This window comes from Citrus sinensis, chromosome 7 (genome assembly GCF_022201045.2).
Source record: "Citrus sinensis cultivar Valencia sweet orange chromosome 7, DVS_A1.0, whole genome shotgun sequence".
NCBI classification, from domain to species: Eukaryota; Viridiplantae; Streptophyta; class Magnoliopsida; order Sapindales; family Rutaceae; genus Citrus; species Citrus sinensis.
The window spans coordinates 14,753,641-14,774,634 of record NC_068562.1 but is presented as its reverse complement, the minus strand read 5'-3'; the positions used below and the strand labels follow the sequence as shown (position 1 = coordinate 14,774,634).

The following is a 20,994-nucleotide window of genomic DNA, read 5'->3' as shown; positions in this document are numbered from 1 at the left end:
AAAATTCTGTAAAATTGCCTGCTGGTCTTTCGTTGACCGAGTAGGAACAGGCACTTGCCTACCTTTGTAGAACTTTGTAGTATTGCCTGCTGGCCTTTCGTTGACCGAGCAGGATTAGGCACTTGCTTGCCTTAGTAACATTTCGTAAAAATTACCTGCTGGTCTTTCGTTGACCGAGCAGGATCAAGCATTTATTTGCCTTTGTAGAATTTATAGTATTGCCTGCTGGCCTTTCGTTGACCGAGCAAGATTAGGCACTTACTTGCCTTAGTGAAAATTCCATAAAATTACCCGCTGGTCTTTCGTTGACCGAGCAGGAACAAGCGCTTGCTTGCCTTTGTAGAACTTTGTAGTATTGCCTGCTGGCCTTTCATTGACCGATCAAGATTAGGCACTTGCTAGCCTTAGTGAAAATTGCGTAAAATTGCCTGCTGGTCTTTCGTTGACCGAGAAGGAACAGGCACTTGCTTGCCTTTGTAGAACTTTGTAGTATTGCTTGCTGGCCTTTCGTTGACCGAGCAAGATTAAGCACTTGCTTGCCTCAGTGAACCTTGCTAGTAGGGGGATTTCATGCCGAATTTATCTTTATTGAAATTTGAATGCATCACAGAAATACAGAATATATGCATGTGTAACAAGTCATCATGCATTTAACAGAGATAACTTATCAAAATGAAGACTTAGTAGAGCACTTTGCTTACTAGAAATACTTTTTCAAGTGCTCGGCGTTCCACGACCTCTTCACGTCTCGTCCATCTGGGTACGCTAGCTTATAAGCTCCTGGTCCAGTCGCTCGTATCACCCTGTACGGGCCTTCCTATTTCGGGCCAAGAGCGCCATGGTTAGGATCCTTAGTGTTTTGATTCACCTTCCTAAGTACCCAATCCCCTGCTCGGAATTGCCTCATGCGTACGTTCTTGTTGTAATAACGCATGACCCTTTGCTGACACTGAGCCACTTTCTATGAGGCCCCTTCCCTTTTCTCCTCAAACAGGTCCAGGCTCAAGCAGATCTGTTCATCGTTTTGCTCTTTATTGAAGTATTCTGTCCGATGTGTTCCTACTCTAATTTCTGCTAGGACTACCGCCTCATGACCAAAAGTTAAAACAAACGGGGTTTCCCCGGTGGCAGTTTTGTGAGTTGTCCGGTAAGCCCACAGTACTCCTGGTAGCTCGTCGACCCAAGCTCCCTTCTTCTCTCTCAGTCTTGTTTTCAGGAGTTTCTTTATTACTTTGTTGGCTGCTTCCACTTGTCCATTTGCCTAGGGGCGTGCGGGGGTGCAGAACTTCAGGTCCACCCCCAGGTTCCGGCAAAATTCTTTGAAATTGTTGTTGTCAAATTGCCTCCCATTGTCTGTAATGATGGTATAAGGGATTCCGTATCTGCAGATAATATTCTTCCAAATAAAATCTGTCGTCTTTCTCTCCGTGATTTGGCTGAGGACTCTCACTTCTACCCACTTGGTGAAGTAGTCTATTGCTACAATTGCATGTGCTGCCGCTCCTCGGCCTTTTGGTAACGGACCAATCAAGTCGATTCCCCATTGAGCAAAAGGCCATGGGGATGTCATAGTGGTCAGCTTTTCTTGGGGTTGTGCAAGAACCTCGAGAAGCTTTGGCAGATTTTACAACTCTTTACCATCCTTTTCGCATCCTGGTGCATGGTTGGCCAAAAGTATCATTGCCGGAGTGCCTTGAAAGCTAAAGTTCTTGCTCCCAAGTGATTACCACATATTCCTTCATGAATCTCCCTCAGTACATAATCTGCCTCTTCATCATCCAAACATCTCAAAAGGGGCAAGGTGAATTCTCAGCGGTAGAGCACCCCATCAACCAGCGTGTACCTTGCTGCTCGGCATTTTAATTTTCTTGCTTGCCTTTTGTCCTCCGGTAAAATGCCATCGCGGATGTATGCGAGAATCGGGTCCATCCAGGATTCTTCAGTGCTTACTCTCATTACCTCTACTTCCTCCTCTATACTCAGCGAGGTCCTCACCTCTAGTGGAACTCACTTAGGTAATTTTGGATCTACAATTGCAGCCATTCTAGCCAACATATCTGCTCGGTAATTCTCATTCCGGGATATCTACTTTACCTCTACCTCTTTGAAGAGTCCAACTATTTGTTTCGCCTTCTTCAAATAAAGCCCCAACTTCTCTTCCCTTACTTGGAATTGGTCGCAGAGCTGATTGCAGACTAGCTGGGAATCTGCTTGGATTTCTACTCTTTCAGCTTGTAGCGCGTGTGCAAGCCCGAGCCCAGTAATGAAGGCCTCATATTCAGCTTGGTTATTCGTAAGCTGGAACTCGAATTTTACTGCATAGGATACCTCGACCCCTTCTGGGCTCCGTATTACAACTCCTGCTCCAGATCCCTGTTCACTACGTGACCCATCAACCATCACCAGCCACACCCCCTTTGGTTTCTCCTGCTCTATTGGTTGTTCCTCCTGAATCTCTTCTCCCTTTTCAGCACGGTCAACCATAAAATCGGCCAGGGCTTGGACTTTGATTGCTCCTCGGGGCCTATAGGATAGGTCAAATTCGCTCAGCTCTATGGACTATTTTACTAACCGACCAGATGCATCTGGTTTTTGAAGCATTTGCCGAAGGGACTGGTCAGTCATCATAACAATCTGGTGGGCCTGGAAATATGGTCGGAGTTTGCGTGCTGCCGTTATTAGAGCCAGCGCCCACTTCTCCATCAGTGGATATCTGGTTTCTGCGTCTACCAGGGCCTTGCTTGTGTAGTATACCGGATGTTGCTTTCTTTCTTCTTCCCTGACTAAGACCGAGCTGGTAACCCATTTAGAGATTGCCAAGTACAAAAGCAGCTGGTCACCCTCTCTCGGAGTTGATAGTAACGGGGCGCGGGCTAGGTATTCATTTAGCTGTCCAAATGCCTCCTCGCATTCTGATGTCCATTTCGTATTCCTCCCTTTCTTTATAGTTTGGAAGAAAGGGTGGCACTTATCAGTGGCTCGCGAAATGAATCGGTTCAATGCTGCCAATTTCCCTATAAGGCTCTGCACCTCCTTAACTGTTCGTGGGGACCTCATTTCTATCACCACCCGTATTTTTTCCGGGTTAGCCTCGATCCCTCGGTGGCTCACCAGGTATCCCAAAAATTTACCAGAGCTGATCCCAAATGCACATTTCTCCGGGTTCAGCTTCATTTCATACCTCCTCAGCAATTCGAAGGTCTCTTCCAAGTGCTTCACATGATCCTTCGGTTCTCTTAACTTTATGATCATATCGTCCACATATACCTCTATAGTGTGACCGATTAATGGTTTGAAGACCTTATTCACTAACCTTTGATAGGTAGCTCTGGTATTTTTCAAGACAAAAGGCATCACCCTGTAACAAAACAAACTCATGTTAGTTATAAAGGTGGTACTCTTCTCGTCCTGCTCGTTCATGGATATTTGGTTGTATCTTGAGAAGGCATCCATGAAGCTGAGCAGACTATGCCCCATCGTTGAATCCACCAATTGGTCTATTTTTGGTAAGGGAAAACTGTCCTTCGGGTAGGCCTTATTAAGGTCTGTGAAATCCACACACATTCGCCATTTCCCGTTGGCCTTCTTCACCAACACTACGTTGGAAATCCACTCTGGGTATTTAGCCTCCCTTATAAATCCTGCTTTCAACAATTTCTCTACCTCGGCATTTATGGCCTCGTACATTTCTTGGTTAAATCACCTCCTTTTCTGCCTCACTAGTCTTGCCCCTTTCTTGATTGCCAGCTTGTGGCAAGCTATCCCGCAATCAATATTTGGCATGTCCTCATGAGACCAGGCAAATATATCTGCATAGGACTGTAGGCATTTCACTAGCTCGCCTTTTATTGTTTCGCCCAATTCTAACCCGACCTTAACCACTCTGCTCGAGTTACTCTTGCTTACAACAACTCCCTCCAGCTTCTCAACAGGTTCTTGGCGACCATTTTTTGAATCCCCTCGGTTATCTAGAAAGGTAACCTGCAGCGTTTCCTTGGCCGCTGTAGTATAGTAGCTCCTTACCATTCTCTGGTCGCCTTTTACTACGCCAACAACTCCATTTACTCTGTACTTCAACACCAGATAATGCGTGGACATTACACATTGACTTATCCTCATGAACGGTCTCCCCAGTATCATCTGGTAAGGGCTTCTTTCTTCTACCACGACAAAGTCTAGCATAATCGTTCTTTCAAACGGCTTTGACCCCACAGTAATCGGGAGTTCAATGATCCCCATGGGGGTTAACCATCCCCCTCCAAATCCCTTCAATGAGGTATTTGTCTGCTCCAGCTTCAAATCCAAAATTCCCATATCATATAGGGTCGACTTAAACAGAATGTCAACTGAGCTGCCTGTGTCCACAAGTATTCGCCGCAATTCTGTACTAGCCACCAATGCCTTAATCACTAGTGCATCCTCATAAGGATATAAAATGCCCTCTTCGTCCTCCTCTGTCCACATAATGGAAACTTGCCGCACTTTTGCTCTCTTGGCTGCTGGCAAATTGAGAAGCACCTCTTTGCCAGTCATGGCGTATCTCCCATAGTTCTTTCGTGCCATGTTCGAATCCCCAGCCAATGTTGGCCCTCCTGCTATCACACGAATGGTTGGCTGTTCACGTTTCAGATCCCTCTCAACTCCTTCATCTCGCGTGTGTTGTGATTCAATGACGGGGGACACTCCATCTACATACTCATCCAAGTATCAATTCCTCACTAAATCCTCCACCTGAATCTTTAGGTCACAACATTGGCTGATAGTGTGACCGTGAGTGTTGTGAAATTTGTAGAATCTGCTCTTATCCCGTTGGTGAGCAGGTTTTGTTATAGGGGCTGGAGGGTACAGCAGGCCTCGTCCCTCGATTCTTTCATACAACTCCTCCTTAGGGACTTTTAACGGGGTGTATTGTCTGTACGCCAAGCTCTGGTCAATCAGCTGGACTGCTCGGCTATCATGAATATCGTCCTGAGCTGATATTGAAGGTAGCTGACCTGGTCGCCCAGTTCTGGAGTTGGCTGTATATAGTGCTCTGGGAGCGTTGTGATAAGGATGGTTAGCCAACTGCCGGAATTCTCGTTGCCGCTCCGGGAATAGGGGGCGCGGAAGCTGAGCTCGATTGTGTTGGACCTGTTGCAGTCTCTGAGCCATGGGGTAAGGGCGAGACCGAGCTGATATTGCACCCATCAGTGAGGATTCCCCAGCTCGCTTTCCCGACCTGCTCCCACTTGGGGTTCTCCTTTCCTTTCGTCTCAGCTCCTCCAGCTGTTCACTCTTTATCCTTGCCGATTTTTTCTCTTCGATTTCAATGTCTCTCCTCGCCTGCTCATACCCTGCTGAATAATTCTGCACCAGGGGACTTCTTAGGTTATACCATAGCCGGCCTATCCTCATACCCTCTTTTAATCCTCTCAACGCCTGCAGATGATTGAAAGCTCCCAAATCAAGCACGGCCTGGTGGTATCGTTTTACAAAATCCCGAAGGGATTCTTGTTTCTCCTGCTTCATCCCCATTAGTTCCATCATATCATCCTCTGGGGTCACTGCTCCTCGAAACTGTTCAGCCAACTCTTGGTACATCTGCTCGTACCCTTTAATACTTCCCTGTGACAGCTTGTTGTATCATTCTCGGGATCGTCCCTCTAGTGTCAATGGGAACACCCTGCACCTCTGAGCTGGTGTCAACCCCTGAACACCCGTCATGTCGTTGAAACGTTCAATATGCACCAGCGGATCACTTCGCCCGGAGTATTTGAGGTCAGGGAAGCGGAAATCACTTGGGATTACAATACCCATGATCTCGGTTAATAAGGGAGACTCTTCATCTAGCATTATCCTCCAACTCGGGGGCTTTCTCTTGCCCTGAATATCCTCCATCACCTGCGCCAATCTGCGCACCTCTCCCTCCAATTCTACAGCACGATCAGGATCACGCGCAGCTATCTGATCTCGCTCCTGTTCGGCATTCTGCAACCGCTGTCTAAGTTCTCCTTCATCAACACTGGCCCTTCAGCCATCAATTTCCAGTACCCGTCCGGGGTGAGGTTGGTCCCTCCCTTCATCCACACGTTCTCTTGGAACCCGACCAGTACTTCTATGGGGATGCACCTCATTAGGTTAGTCTGCCGGCGGAGGGATTTCCTCGACTCTACGCCTCTAGAGGCTGGGTTCTGCTCCAACTTCATCTCTCCCCACGGGGGTTTCACAATCCCTTCTCCGCTCATCCCTCAGCTCATACAGTATGGCTGCGAGCGTCTCCATTTGTTTCTCCATCCGCTCCAGTCGATCTTTCATCATCCTCTCTCGAGCTTCATTCACAATTTCCCGGAGAGTGATTGTCTCCACAGTTTCATTGTCCTCCCTCAAAGCATCCTTCCTTGCCACATCCATACCTAACCGTTCGCTGCTTCTCTGGTAATTACTAATTTGCCGGTAGCTTTTTATTCAAGTCCCCACAGACGGCGCCAATATGTTAATGCTAAAATCTGCTCGTCCTTTGCCCGACCAGACCTTTACACCAACGTTTATGTTATCAACAGTGAGGATGTCAATTTCTTCTTACTTCGACGATAGCTCTAGTCACTGAAGTTGGAATTATCCTTCCTTCTCCCACTAAGTCTGCGTTCACAAAAATGGATCAGAGACGCCGGTGGATTTGCTGGCATAAACCCTCCAATGCCTAAGTTAGCACAAGGTGTTTACGGAAAAACCGTGCAATTAAGATTCGATAAATTGCTTATAATGAGCTCACAATTTTGTATTGAAAATGATCTGGTTTCAATTTGGCAGAGTTTTCTCTTCTCTCAAATTTTTCCCCCTTCTTCTTCATTGATTTCTTCCTCTTTTATAGCTGTTGTCCCACATTTTCATTCACCCTTCATCCCCCCTTTTTCGAGTAGTGGCAGCCCCTCATGGGGTTCTAACTGCTACATTGTGGGCAAACGTAGGATTTCGCGTCTCCTTCAACAGTTCTGGGAAAAGCGCAACTATCGTGATTTTGTGAGATCGTGTTCCCGCTCTTTGGGGGATGGGTATCGACTCGGTATATGTTTTTGGTCGATATATTCCTCTGGCCGGTACTCGTCTCTGGTCGGCCCATATTTGTAGAAGGCTCATTATCAGTGTTCTGCTCGCACCACTCGGCTGAGGTGGTCCACCCCGGCGTGGGGATGATGGCATGGCCGAGCTGGTGCTCTTATTTACCTAACAGTGTGTGTTTTCTATAAGGACTGTCGTTGTTGCCAAAGGGCAATTCTATCCAAATGCACAAGGCATGGAGTGACAATCTTGAACTAGAATTGATTTGATTTGCAAAATTGTTGATGATCACGTTTATGTTTGCATTACGACCCGTGGGCTCTTTTAAGAGCAGTTTATTATGAATATTACCCGTGAATATTATATTCATATAAAAAGGTAATAATAATCTATTATACTCATCAAACTATTTCCTATACTTCATAAATGGAAAGGTTTTATGTGGAGTGCAAACATATAAATCACCAGCCCTCAATCTTCGATTATTATAAAATAAATTACTAATACAAAAATCATGAAATTTGTAGGGCTTAAATAAACGTATTAATATATAGGCCATAAAAGTTTCAAAGCCAAATTCAATCAAAATTATTCCAAATAACTTTTTTTTCCCAAGACTATTATGTCCTGAAATCTGGAATCTAAAATTGAGAACTTTTACTCGTTAATTCACAAAAAATTAAAATACAAGGAATTAGGAGCCCAATTTTAGATATGCCTTTACTCATTAATTCACAAAAATTCAAATACAATGAATTAGCATCTTGGCCGACCAAAACTCATAAAATAAGCTCAAGAATCAAAACTTTCCAATCCTTAATCACATAGATAAAACATAATAACTCTAAGTTTATACTCTAACTTGAACATTCATGGCCGACCAAAGATAGAAGAAAAAGTTAACTCTTATTTTATCGTCAATCTCTACTTTATGCCTGCTATTAGTTAATGGGTTAGATGAAAATGTCTAAAATGGGCTTTGCAAAAATTAGGCCCAACTATAAATAAGTACAAGCGCCAATATAGTATTAATACTAATACTAAATGTTTGTAGTAATAATAAATAACAATAACAATAATAATCACAACACGAAAATTGACAATAAATGACTGAAAAAAAATCATAAAGGGGGTAAATGACAGTGAATTTATCTATCTATATATCTATCACTCTTTTATAATAGAAAAAATGTGTCATTACATTAACATACGATAATGTTTCGAAGTCATATGTCAGTCATCTTAAAAATTGAATATTTTAATTAGTTTTTGGCTCGAAAATTAAATTTTATCTTAAATTTTGGCGGGAAAATTATCTTTTACACGTATATTATTATTCAATTAATTTTAGAGGGTAAACTATTTTGTTTGTGATCGAATTAATAATTGAAATTTTTTATCATTAATTATTGTATTTGCGACATAATTTATGACTGGTTTTTTTTGTCCCAGGATCTAAATTTATATTTAAAGAAATTCTAAATTATTTTATTTAAATTTATGCATTCCTACATATGAATTTAATCACAAATTCAATATAAACCAAAAGTTAAATTATACATTCTAACAAGTCTAAAAACACTTTATATTAATAACACCATCCAAAAACACTTGTATCCAACAATTAACCCATCCAAAGTAATAAAAAAAATTTAACTCGAGCAAATGCTTTAAATTTTACAAGCTATGAAGCCGTCAAATCTTGTAGTGCAAGACTTCTCCCATATTTTCAGTGAAATTCCACTAGATAAATTCCTATTCTCAACAAATACCCAGCAAAACTCCTAAGTCCAGCAGTTTCTCTCAACCTGCAAGTGCAACACCAATTGACTATAGCCAATAGTATCATTATAAAGAATTATCTATTAAAGTAAAACTTTCAAGTTTCTCATGTAACTTAAACTAATTCTTTGCGGCAATAAAATGTGGAACCAAAAGGGTACCCATAAAGGCAGCTAACTTTCCTTCAAAACTTAGGCATATGTGAATATAACTAATTAATTCCTTTACCCTTTTGTTTCATTTACAATTAATATCCAATTATAAGTTCATTTTATCTAGGTTTTGAAACAAGAACTTAAATATGGCTGAGGCTTAGGCACATGTGAATATAACTAATTAAGTTCTAGCAAAACTATTATATGGGATCAAGTTTCCTGCAAACTATCAAAGCAAAAACAATGCTTATTTCCACAGAGGGAGAAAGACTACTGGGAATAATTGACGACACTAAATGAATCAAACTGATAATGGAAGCATCAAAATGCTTACCAGATCTTATATCTTCCCTAAGTTGACCACTTTTCAGCTGTCTCCAGATCATTGAGGATATGAGAACCCACCAGCATATCTGGACCACAAAGAGCATCGGCAACATTGTATTGAACAAGTAGTAAATGAAAGTATCTCTGATAAGTTCAAGTAGAACTAAAGATCGTAGTAGGAAAATGCAAATCAAAAAAGCAAATAAGCCAAATAAACTGCTAGATGACCAAATAAGGTGGCATCAAATCATTTATCATGCAGGCAAACCTTGTACATTTGATGACCCAAAAGGGGAAGAATATTAATCGTAGAATGACCCAATATATTGCAAATAATCCAAAGATCACAGTTGCTCCAAGTTCATTCTCAAAATACTTAAAAAACTTTGGCAGCTTGAATCATTTTGCAGTTTCAAAAGAGAATAAGGGGTCATGAATATGATGCACCCAATGAAGAAGTAAGGTAAACATCTTTACAATAACAGTGAAGTAGTAACAATTAAAATATTCCAAATAGCTTAAGAAACCACACTTGTTTTCTATGTCACCTAACATAACTCATAAACTACTAAATTTAAATGATTAAGTGAACCCAGAATATTTAATGCCACAAATTAGAAAAGAGTTACCCAAAGGCACAATGAAGACCAGGGAGTTACAGAAAATAGTTTACAATTGTCTGAAAACTGAGATGCAGGAACAAGACAGAATGCTGGGTCTCGTATCTTATTCAGTGAATACCTCTTTACAACAACTTAATTGTCTATTATATGCTTTTTCAGTGAATACCTTTGTAATACTCCTGCAAAGAACCCAAAAACAACTCCAGCGAAAGTCGTTACTATTAGCAAGTTTTTGTAAATATACTCTAGAAAATATCAACCACAGAAACAATGTTTTTCCTCTTTCTTCCAAAGCACTGATTATTCTTTTGGCTAAAACAAACACTATCAACAACTTTGCTTAAAAAAGCTACTCAATTTTTAATTTCTAGTATAATTACAATTCTTGAGATAAAATTTCAAATACTTAGATAATATCAATTATTTTTGGGTATCATTGAATAGAAAAGAGTGTTAAACATATGTATAAAAGAAGGAGACAGGTGTGTAAAGAAGAGAAATAAAGAGGACAAAAAGTTGGGAATTAGGATTGCATGCACATTGATTATCAATAGAGTAGCATCACCATTCAACACCTCATTTCTTAAACAAACACTGTCCCACATTGAAGAAACTAACAGAATCATAGAGCCACTAAAAACAGAAAGCCAAAGAGTAAAAAATAAAAATTTATTCCATATAAAAATCCAAAGCCAAATCCAAGTTAATAAGTTCCTGCAATAACTATATATATCGAATATAGAGTACAAGAATAATAAGAGATAAAACAAATCAACGAGCTTACTTATAATATGAGCTCCAGGTATAAACAGAGACATCACATTACCTTACAAATGTTGGTTGCCGTATTCTAATTCCTTGCAGTTTTGGGGCCAAATAACAAAGTTAATCTTTGGACATGTTGCATAGATAACATGACAATTACAATCCACTAATGAAAGTGTTAATGAAAAACCTTTTCATGTAGTCACTTTATCAAAGATGTAGGTTCCAACCTACAAAAATTAAAAATTAAAATGAAAGATTCAACAGAATATGCCACAAAATAAAAACTAAGGCAATTCTTTTTCTTTAATGCATTCCATCAAACACCTAGTGGGCTTCGTTAGAAACTATTATTCCGTCTAATTTTTTTCAGTCCAGAAAATACCAATATTAGCCCCAAAAAAGAAACAAACTGCTGAATAATATCATCAAAATGCAAAGTTCATACGTTCACGATGCATTCGGCATAGACATAAGCACTTGAATGTACATGAACATTTAATAGCTTAAGCTTTAGCATGTCAGTAGAGATAATTTGAGAAACAACCATGAATCCAGCCCAAAAATCAGAAAAAGGAAAAAAATTGACAAAATTTAGAAGACCTAACAACTTAATCAATTTAAAATCTATTTACAATCTCACGTATTTCTCTGAGAATCTAAAAAAAAAAATCAACATATACGAAAACGAATTTACTCGATCTTCTATTATGAAAAAGCAATGGAAGTCCTATGAACGGGAAATTTACCTCCTAGCAGCGGCGGCTTGGCCTGGCTTTGAGCGACAGTGATGTGGAGTTGTGGTGACATGGAAGCGTAACTTGGTGAGACTTGTGGCCTAGTTTTGCGCGTGCATCGTCGTCGTAGTTGTCGTCAGTGTTCTAGCGACAGCAAGAACACTATCTGAACAGCGACAAAGATGCGGGATTGATTTCTAGGGTTTGGCAAGCGTGTTGTTTCACAGTGTTAGCTGATTAGTGGTATGCGTTCTGTGGTGAGCAATAAGTGACTAAGAGACTGTTTGGTATGGCTTATTTAAGAGTTATAAGTGCTTATTTAATCGTATAAATATTTTTTAAAAATTTTTATGGTGTTTAGTTATTTTTTTAGTAGAGTTTTTTTAACTTAAATAAGTTAATTTACCTCTATTAGGAAAAGCCTAAAATTTGAACTTTTGGAAATAGAGGTTATATAACTTTTCTAAAAATATATAATATAAAAAATATCACACAGTTTAATGGTTCAAAAGTATTTTTTTTATTGACAACCAAACACCCAATGACTTTTTGTCCAAAAGCTCTATTGGTATAAGCTCTACTGCTATAAGCTCTATTGTTATAAACTCTGTTTAATAAGCTGTACCAAACGGAGCCTAAGTGAGTTCGGTGACATGAGAAAATTTTATGTCTTAGTCTAAACGCCCCGTTTTGATTTTATTTTTCTTTTAATAAAAAATTAATTTAAAATTTGGTCAAACTCGGTCAATGTTAAAATTCTATCACAAAGTTTTTGATAGAGTATATTTTTATCACTATACTATCATAAATTCTCGATAAACATAAATTATATCACAAGTACATCATTAATCATTTGATAAATAATAATTTTATCACAACCCTATCATACTCTTATGATATAGCGATTTCTATCATAAAGTGTCAGTCATCTCTATTATCATTTTTCTTATAGTGAATGACATAATAAAAAAATTTAACAATGAAATATGAAAATAAATCAATAACCATAATAAGCAATCAAATTAATACTAATAATTATTTACTTAATTTTTAGACACTACAATCCTGGATAAAGATAAATGAATTAGATGAAATGACCCGCTCCGAATTGTAAAGGTGAACATGTCTATTTATCATCTAACTTGACTAGTAATAAACTTATTAATATGAATTTACAAAAAAAAAGGGGGCAAAGTTTTCCCTAAATTTATGACTTTTTCAAACCAGCAATCAAATTAATACTAATAATTATTTACTTAATTTTTGGACACTACAATCTCTATAGTTTAAAATTAAATTGGGGATCGGAAACTTCACGAGAAACAGTGCAATAGGCAGCCAGATCGAGTGATAGATTGGATACTTTCGTTGGCTATTTTTCTAAACTCGATGATTTCAACACATATGTTAAATCTTCAGATGGTCAAAGGTAAAAAAATTTTCATTTTCAGGTGTCGACAGTTTACAATGGTTCTGTCGCGAATACTAGATTTTATAGCTTCATTCGCACAAGCAAAGCAAATAAATCAGTGTGCTTCTATGGGTGCAAAATCTGTGGAAGAGAAGGTGTTACCATTTTGCTCCCAAAAGATGTTCAAAGGACTAATTATGCGCGATATCGAAGATGTTACAAGCTTAAATGATGTTTTGTCAAAGGAACAAAGACTAGTTAACGCTGCCTGGTTTTCACATCTTAAAGCTCTTTGGTTTTCCTATTGTCCTAATTTACAGAAGTTGTTCTCACTTCAGCTATTGCCTGCCCTCCAAAACTTGGAATTTCTCGTAGTCCGAAGCTGTAAGAGAATTGAGGAGATAGTAGAAGTCAATGATGAAGAAACTCAGAAAGAATTAGGAACAAGTGCAATCACTATTACACTTCCAAGATTGAAGAAGTTGTGGCTTAGTTTCTTGCCAGAACTTAACAGCGTTTGCAGTGATAATGCAGTATTGATTTGTATTTCTCTCCAAGAAATTCAGATAACCCCCTCCTGCCCCAAATTGAAGCGGCTCTCTCTTAGGCTTCCTCTGCTTGATAATGGACAACCATCTCCACCCCCTGCCCTTGAAGTTATTAAGATAATGAAAGAATTGTGGGAATCATCTGCTTTGGTCCTAAATCCTTACTGTAAGTTCGAGCAGAGCTAGAATATATGGTACCCAATATATAATGCAGCAACTCATCTCTGGTTATTTTCAACGCCCATATCTCCTTCTCTACTAAATTTCCATGTCAATTTGATTGTTTTTGCTGCATGGTTTTGGTCCAGTAATGTTTTGCAGCTCGTTCTGTTTTGCAGGATTATATAAGTGGCCATTCCAACTGCCAAAGCTTGTTCAAGAATAAATCCTTCCATTGAGAACCAAAGCAGATGTATGTTATCAATTTTATCAATTGTGTCAACGTGACTTATTGAAGTTGATTTTTATGCAGATTATCAATTTCTTTTCATGTGTAATTAATTTATTTGCTAAAAGCCTCAGAAATCTCCAAATATTATCTTTAGATAAAAGTGATTGCTCTTGTTTATGGCTCATGGCTGTTTAGCTTTCTCTTTTATATTGGATTTCTTCTATTGTCCTAATAATTGTTGCTGATTCATACACATCAAAGGTTTCACCGCATCATATGTTTTGTTAGAGATTTTTCTATTCTAAATATCACTAGAATCTAGAGAAATATAATTTTGTTTTTCCGGAAAAATTTAACATTTTTAATTAATAACATTTCTTCTTATAGACAATTATAACAAAGCAAATAGGAGAAACATTAGAAACATGAAAATATTGGACATTATTTTATCAATTTGTATAAATTATTTTAGCATTTTTTTTCCCATTTCAGGTGTGTAATTTATTTGATAATGGTAATTGTTTATGTCTTTGTTAGTACGACTTTTTAAGTCATCAAGTTAAAATGGAGAGAACCGTTACCGCACTACAAGCCACGTCATCATTTTTGTTCTCTAGCGGTGGAAAATATTATAAGGGCACCTGATAATTTAAAAAGGATAAACTTGTTCATCTATTTATTATTTGTTTGAAGGGTGAGACGTAATTTTATATATTTTTTAATTTTATTTTTCTTTGAGAACTGACTACTCAATGGGAAAAGGACACATTTTAATCATAGGTATTGTAATGACTTAAAAAAAAACCATGAGGTAAAGTCTTTAATGAGGATACTTCGGTAATTTCAGCTCGTTGTATGAGTATGCAGTAACCACGTTTAGAAGCAACATATATTACACAATAAATAATGGGTCCTTTATTGTGTATATACGTAATAACTTGTTTGTTAATCACCCTACTATTTTTATAAACCCATCCCACCTTTATAAAATAATTACAATAAATTTACATTATTTTATAGAATTATAAATTAATAATAAGTTTGAATGATTAATTAATTAAATCATTCTTTTAATACTTTTTTTTCTTACTTTGTCTTTCAACAATATTTAACAATTTAAGGTTGCTTTAAGATAAATTTAATTTAACTAGTTTACCCTTATAATATAAAATAATCAAATTACCCTAAGAAATATATATTATTGTAACTAATTGTTTAGACATTTAGTTTTATGTTTTATAATCTAATATGCTTTATATCAAATTTAATAATTTTCAATACTCCAGATGTCCTAATTACGTCTCGTTAGTTTAGTGGAATATTAATAATCATACTAAAAAAGCACTACTTCTACATCATTAAAATATAAAAAATTTTGTCTAAAAATTTATTAAAGTTAGAGTAAATTTTTAGATTTTTTGGTACTTTTATCTTATAAGGTTAGAATAATTATATTAATTTATATTAAAACAACCTTATTGATCAAATATAATAAAAAAAACATAGTCTCATAAAAATAATAATTAATGAATATGGATTTAATTGGTTAAATTTCTAAATTTCTTCTTAATTTGAAATTTAAAAAATAATGTGCATTTGTTGAAATAATTTTTTAAAGTTGGGGTGGGTTAATTAAATTTATGGGGTGGAAATAACACCACCCTTGTTAATATTCCTCCAAACCCAAAGGGAGGACATTGTTAATCTCCCAATAAAATAAATTCTTTTATATTTGAATGGTCATATTCCCACCACACACATTTTATAAAAGTGATTTCTCTTGTTTATGGCTCATGGTTGTTTAGCTTTCTCTTTTATATTGGGTTTCTTCTATTGTCCTAATAGTTGTTGCTGATTCATACACATCAAAGGTTTCACCACATCATATGTTTTGGGAGAGATTTTTCTAATCTAAATATCACTAGATCTAGAGAAATATAATTTTCTTTTTCCCAAAAAAATTAACATTTTTAATTAATAACATTTCTTCTGATAACTATTGTTGCCTATTTGATCATCTTTATCTTGTATTTTTATTAGATAACATAAACAATTATAACAGGGCAAATAGGAGAAACATTAGAAACATGAAAATACTGGACATTATCTTATCAACTTGTATAAATTATTTTAGCATTTTTTTCCCATTTCAGGTATGTAATTTATTTGATAATGGTAATTGTTTTTGTCTTTGTTAGTAAGACTTTTTGAGCCATCAAGATAAATGGAGAGAACCGTTACTGCACTGCAAGCCACGTCATCATTTTTGTTCTGAAGCGGTGGAAAATATTATAAGAGCAACTGATAATTTAAAAAGGATAAACTTGTCTATCTATTTTATTATTTGTTTGAAGGATGAGACGTAATTATATTTTTTTAATTTTATTTTTCTTTGAGAACTTACTACTCAATAGGAAAAGGACACATTTTAACCCAGAGATATTGTAATGACTAAAAAAAAAAAAAGGCGTAAGTCTTTAATGAGGATACTTTGGTAATTTCAGCGCGTTGTATGAGTATACAGGAACCACGTTTAGAAGCAACATATATTACACAATAAATAATGGGTCTTTCATTGTGTATGTACGCAATAACTTGGTTTGTTAATATTCCTCCAAACCCAAAGGGAGGACATTGTTACTCTCCCAACAAAATAAATTTTTTTTTTGGGTAATTTTTAAAAACCTCCCCTGAGGTTTGGGCTTGATGCAAGTAGATGGCGAGAATTTACTTATTTGTAAAAAACCCCCTACCGTCAGTTAATTTTAACATTGACCGTTAGTTGACTGTGCAAAGACAATATTACCCTTAACAACAGTTTGGAGACGGAAATAACTAAAAAAAAAATTAAAATTGTTGGCTATTTTACCCTCTTTAAATTATTGATATTTTCTTAAAGTTCCTACAAGAAAGATAAAATTAAAAAATTGAAAAATCCTCTTTAAATTATAGATATTTTCTTAAAGTTCCTACAAAAAAGATAAAATTAAAAACTTGAAAATGAAATAGTTATAATCTTTACCTATGATATTGTAAATCTTTGGAATTGACAATGATAAAATTGTCAAAAAATAGGGTTTGTGCTTTTCGCGCCAACAATTTTAATTTTTTTTTTAGTTATTTCCGTCTATAAACTGTTGTTAAGGGTAATATTGTCTTTGCATAGTCAACTAACGGTCAATGTTAAAGTTAACTGACGGTAGGGGGTTTTTTACAAATAAACAAATTCTCGTCATTTACTTGCAACAAGCCCAAACTTCAGGAGAGGTTTTTAAAAATTACCCTTTTTTTTATATATATTTGAATGGTGATATTTCCATCACACAAATTTTATAAATCCACCCTATTTGCAGAAAATTATTACAACAAATGTAAATTATTTTTTAAAATTCAAATTAAGAAGAAATTTAGAAAGTTAGTCAATTAAATCTATATTCATTTTTTTAAATGGGACTATGGTTTTTTTTTTTTTGGTTATATTCCGTCAATAAGGTTACTTTGACATAAATTAATATAATTACTTTAACCCGATAAGGTAAAAGTACCAAAATATTTAAAAATTTAATTCAACGCTAATAATTTTTTATATGAATTTTTTTTATATGTTAATGATGTATAGTAATACTTTACTAGTGTGGTTATTAATATTCTACAAAACAACAAGATATAATTAGGACATGTGGAGTATTATTTTTAATTAAATTTTATATAAAACATAAAACTAAATGCCTAAACAATTAGTTTCAACAATATATATTCTTAAGGTAATTGGTTATTTTATAAGGGCAAAATAATGAAATTAAATTTATCTTAAAACAACCTTAACTAGTTAAAAATTGTTAAAAGACTGGAAAAAATTATAAGAAATATTTAATTAATTAATAGTTCAAACTTATTATTAATTTGTAATTTTACAAAATAATGTGAATTTATTCTCAAGTGCAGGTGCCCTTAATTTTTTATTGCGGACACATTGTTAAGCAATGTGACTTAATAGAGTTTATTTTCAACACATTATAAAGTTGTATAGTTTAATAGTATAAAAATTAACTATATTAAATTATATGCCTTAACAGCATATCCGCATGAAGAAAATGAGGGCACCTGCACTATAAAAAGACTGTACTTTTGAATATACATTATATGTCTAGTTTATTTTTAAGGCAAGGATGTATCTGCAATTTGATGAAGTATTGGTTTTCATATTCTAAAGAATAATTTGAAATTATATAAAAAGGTTGAGAGAAAAAACATGATGCTGTTGTTGGGGCCGTTTTCAACATATCAGCGAATTCTACTGTTCATCAACTATTCTACATAAACCCAACTAAATGGAAGAATGATAAATTTTGCTTATAATCAACCAATTTTAGTGTCCTTTGACTAGTTTGCTAATTTTGTTGTTCTCAAGTTGTTAAGACAAAAAATAACACCTGAACAACCTTGTTCTTCTCTACTTAGGCTGAAGATATCTATTTATATTTGGATGACGATTTAGTAATATTTTGCAGCTTGTTCTACCATATGTTTGCAAGATAAGTAACAAAGCCGATTGCCAAAGGCCCAAAGTTGGCTCCAGAATAAATCTCTCAATTGAGCACCAAAGTAGAAGTTGAAAATTATGTATTATACATTGTGGCAAAGTGATGCCGTGCTGAAGGAATACTCGATTTCTTCTTGTATACGTCCTTGAAAGCTCAAGAAGGAGAGTTCTCACAAAGAAGAAAATATTTCAATTAAGAAATACTGAATATTATTAATGAAAAGAGATCATGTCAAGAAACAAGGATAACAAGCCATTTTATACTAAATTGGACTATCTTATTCCTAATAAAATTATGGCTCCTTATAAGAAAAGAAATATTACTTAAATAAGAAAATAAATCCTAATCAAATTAGGGGAAAGTAGAAATTAAATTTATACTCCTACTATGAATAGGGTGGTCCTACATCAGTCTCTTCTCCTTAGAAGAACACGTCCTCGAGTTGATTCAATCATATGGCAATGGTGAACGACCATGATACTCGAACAAGTCTTGAATGTTGAAAGTTTTGGAAATATTGTAGTTCACCCGTAGGTCCACGACTCAAGCATTGTCATTGATTTTCTGAAGGATGAGAAATGGTCCAATCTTCTTTCGCTTGAGCTTGTTGTATTCCCCAAAAGAAAATTTGTCCTTTTGTAGATTAATCATTACTTGATCTACTACAGCAAAGGATTTGAAGCGCCTATGCTTATCTGCATCTGCCTTGTACTTAGTTGTGGATTCTTCTAATTTATTCTTGACTTCCTCATGAACATTGATTACTTTGTCTACCATATGATTAGCAATGATGCTTATTCCAGGTAGTTTAGGCAAAGGAACAAAATCTAAGGTATGTAAAGGAGGTCTAATGTAGACAATCTCAAAAGGTAGCTTCCCATTTGATTGATTGGGCACATTATTATATGTGAACTGGGCTCGAGGTAAAACTTAGTCCCATTGGCAGAGATTTTCTTGAATCAAGGTTCGTAAAATATTATTTAATGTGTGATTAATAACTTCAGTTTGCCCATCTATCTGTAGGTAACAAATACTACTATACTATAAGGAAGTATCTAGTCTCCTCTATAAGGTCCTACAAAAGTAGCTTAGGAATTTAGACAATAGTCTTAGATAACCCATCTAATTGAACAACCTCTCAAAATAATAGTTGGGCAATATTTCTTGCGTCTAAAGTCTTCTTGCATGGAATGAAATATACCATTTTAGAAATCAATCAACAATCACGAAGATAGAATTTGTTCCTTGTTGAATTTGTGGAATTCCCAAGATGAAATTCGGAGACAAATCTTCCCAAAGAGCCTTAGGAATTGGGAGGAGTGTGTAAACCTATATTCTATACATGGCCTTTAGTTATCTTTTAAGATGCGGCTAGTAGTATCGTACTTTTACTAATGCAATGCTTTTATCTCGACCTTTCAAAAAAAATTTCCCATGTGTGTAATTCATTCCTTAAAAGCTTGATAAATTTACAAAAGTTACCTTCACAAAACTGATTTGTATTGTTTATGACTGTTTAAGCTCTCTTTCATATTCAATTAAGAAAAAGATCTTTTATATTGATTTCTTCAATTTTGAATTTGTCTTCCTTGTAGTTGTCACTGTAAGTGTTAACTTACCATATTCGGTTTAAAACATATTGTATTTTCATTTTTATTTTCCTTTTTTTTTCTCGTATTAGAGACACAATGAAAAAAATTACAAAATTTTTGTGTACCTATTCATAAAAATTGGTTACATTTTACATAGAAATCAAAATTTGCATTTGCAAATGGTAATTGTAACGGTCCTTCTATTGTAAGTTAAATAGTGAAATCCAATACAACATTACCAGCCGTGTCACCATTTCCATAGCATCCAGGATAGAGAGTAAAAGCCAATTAGCCAAGTCAAAAGTCAAATACAATTCTGTTTCCAAGCAGCGGAAATTAAACAGCAACTAATTACTTTTAAACGGTAGAACTTGCTTCTGTTTACATGCTTTGATTATTTGATTAAAGGGTGACGGCACTGCCGTCAGCGACTGTGAGTGTTTATCTTGAAACTTTTTTTTTTTAATTTAAGGAAGTGCTCTATAACGAAAAGTACGCTTTTGGCATTCCCATTCTCAAGGAAGGCGTGTGCGACTGTGAGTGTTAATTTTTTAAAGTGTTTCTCATTGTCCGATTGAGGAGATTTTGTAACTTCAGATCACTCTAGGTGTATTCTTGCAAGTACGTCTCGACCCAGCGTATAATGTCACAATAAAAAATGGGCCTTTCTGGCTGGACATAGCATGATAAGGTCGTTTCTTATTAGTCCAAAGCCCAATAGAAGTCTTTATTATCCTCCCAACAAAAGAAATACTTTTTGCATTTTTGTGCTATTGTCCAATTTATTTCTGATTATGTATGATGATACCACAAGAGAAGACTTGAATCCCCAATCTTAAAAATATATAATTTATATCTTATTATGAATATCTAAATTAACATCCACAATGCACACGAGAAAACTTAAAATCTCGACTTAAAAAATAAGATGAAGAGGTGCTCGCCCCTCGATGAAGGAGTGTGTTTTATATCACTAAAAAATATTTTGAAAATGAATAGAAAAGTAAGAGGAAAATTTTAATTTTGTATAGAAATGAAATCATGATAGAATAATTTATACTTTTCGACCTCAATAAATAAC

The 20,994-nt window shown here is 35.8% G+C and overlaps 4 protein-coding genes across 54 annotated transcripts in view; 3 read left to right on the top strand and 1 right to left on the bottom strand.

Moving 5' to 3' along the window:
• LOC107174591 (probable disease resistance protein At4g27220) overlaps nt 1-20,994 on the top strand; it is a 102,128-nt gene that overhangs the window by 15,932 nt on the left and 65,202 nt on the right. The gene's annotated exons all lie outside the window — the stretch shown is intronic.
• Nucleotides 1-20,994, bottom strand: part of LOC102628173 (ceramide synthase LOH2-like) — a 113,692-nt gene that overhangs the window by 49,200 nt on the left and 43,498 nt on the right. For 2 of the 50 annotated variants that reach the window (XR_008056481.1, XR_008056479.1), the window contains exons 2-5: nt 11,440-11,510; nt 10,752-10,815; nt 9,310-9,446; nt 8,608-8,846 (exon numbers count right to left, since the gene is read on the bottom strand). Coding sequence is in view for 5 of the 50 variants with exons in the window: in XM_052444238.1 (XP_052300198.1) it covers nt 8,768-8,868; nt 9,310-9,388; nt 10,044-10,104; nt 10,752-10,782; nt 11,440-11,500 (333 nt within the window). In the remaining 45 variants the exon portion in view is untranslated. Of the gene's footprint in view, nt 1-8,607; nt 8,869-9,309; nt 9,466-9,975; nt 10,105-10,709; nt 10,921-11,439; nt 11,714-20,994 lie in introns of those variants that run through there. The other 48 variants (XR_008056483.1, XR_008056482.1, XR_008056456.1 and 45 more) reach the window with 47 other exon arrangements.
• The window catches only part of LOC107175307 (probable disease resistance protein At5g43730), a 101,636-nt gene that overhangs the window by 39,917 nt on the left and 40,725 nt on the right, over nt 1-20,994 (top strand). The gene's annotated exons all lie outside the window — the stretch shown is intronic.
• Nucleotides 12,733-13,911, top strand: LOC127903705 (uncharacterized). The gene is made up of 2 exons (XM_052444237.1): nt 12,733-13,613; nt 13,725-13,911. The coding sequence occupies exon 1, from the start codon at nt 12,817-12,819 to the stop codon at nt 13,570-13,572; it is 756 nt and encodes a 251-aa protein (XP_052300197.1). The 5' UTR covers nt 12,733-12,816; the 3' UTR covers nt 13,573-13,613; nt 13,725-13,911.

Excerpts from the sequence above, each read along its gene's own strand:
- LOC127903705 (XM_052444237.1), top strand. The coding sequence starts at position 12,817 with ATGATTTCAACACATATGTTAAATCTTCAGATGGTCAAAGGTAAAAAA.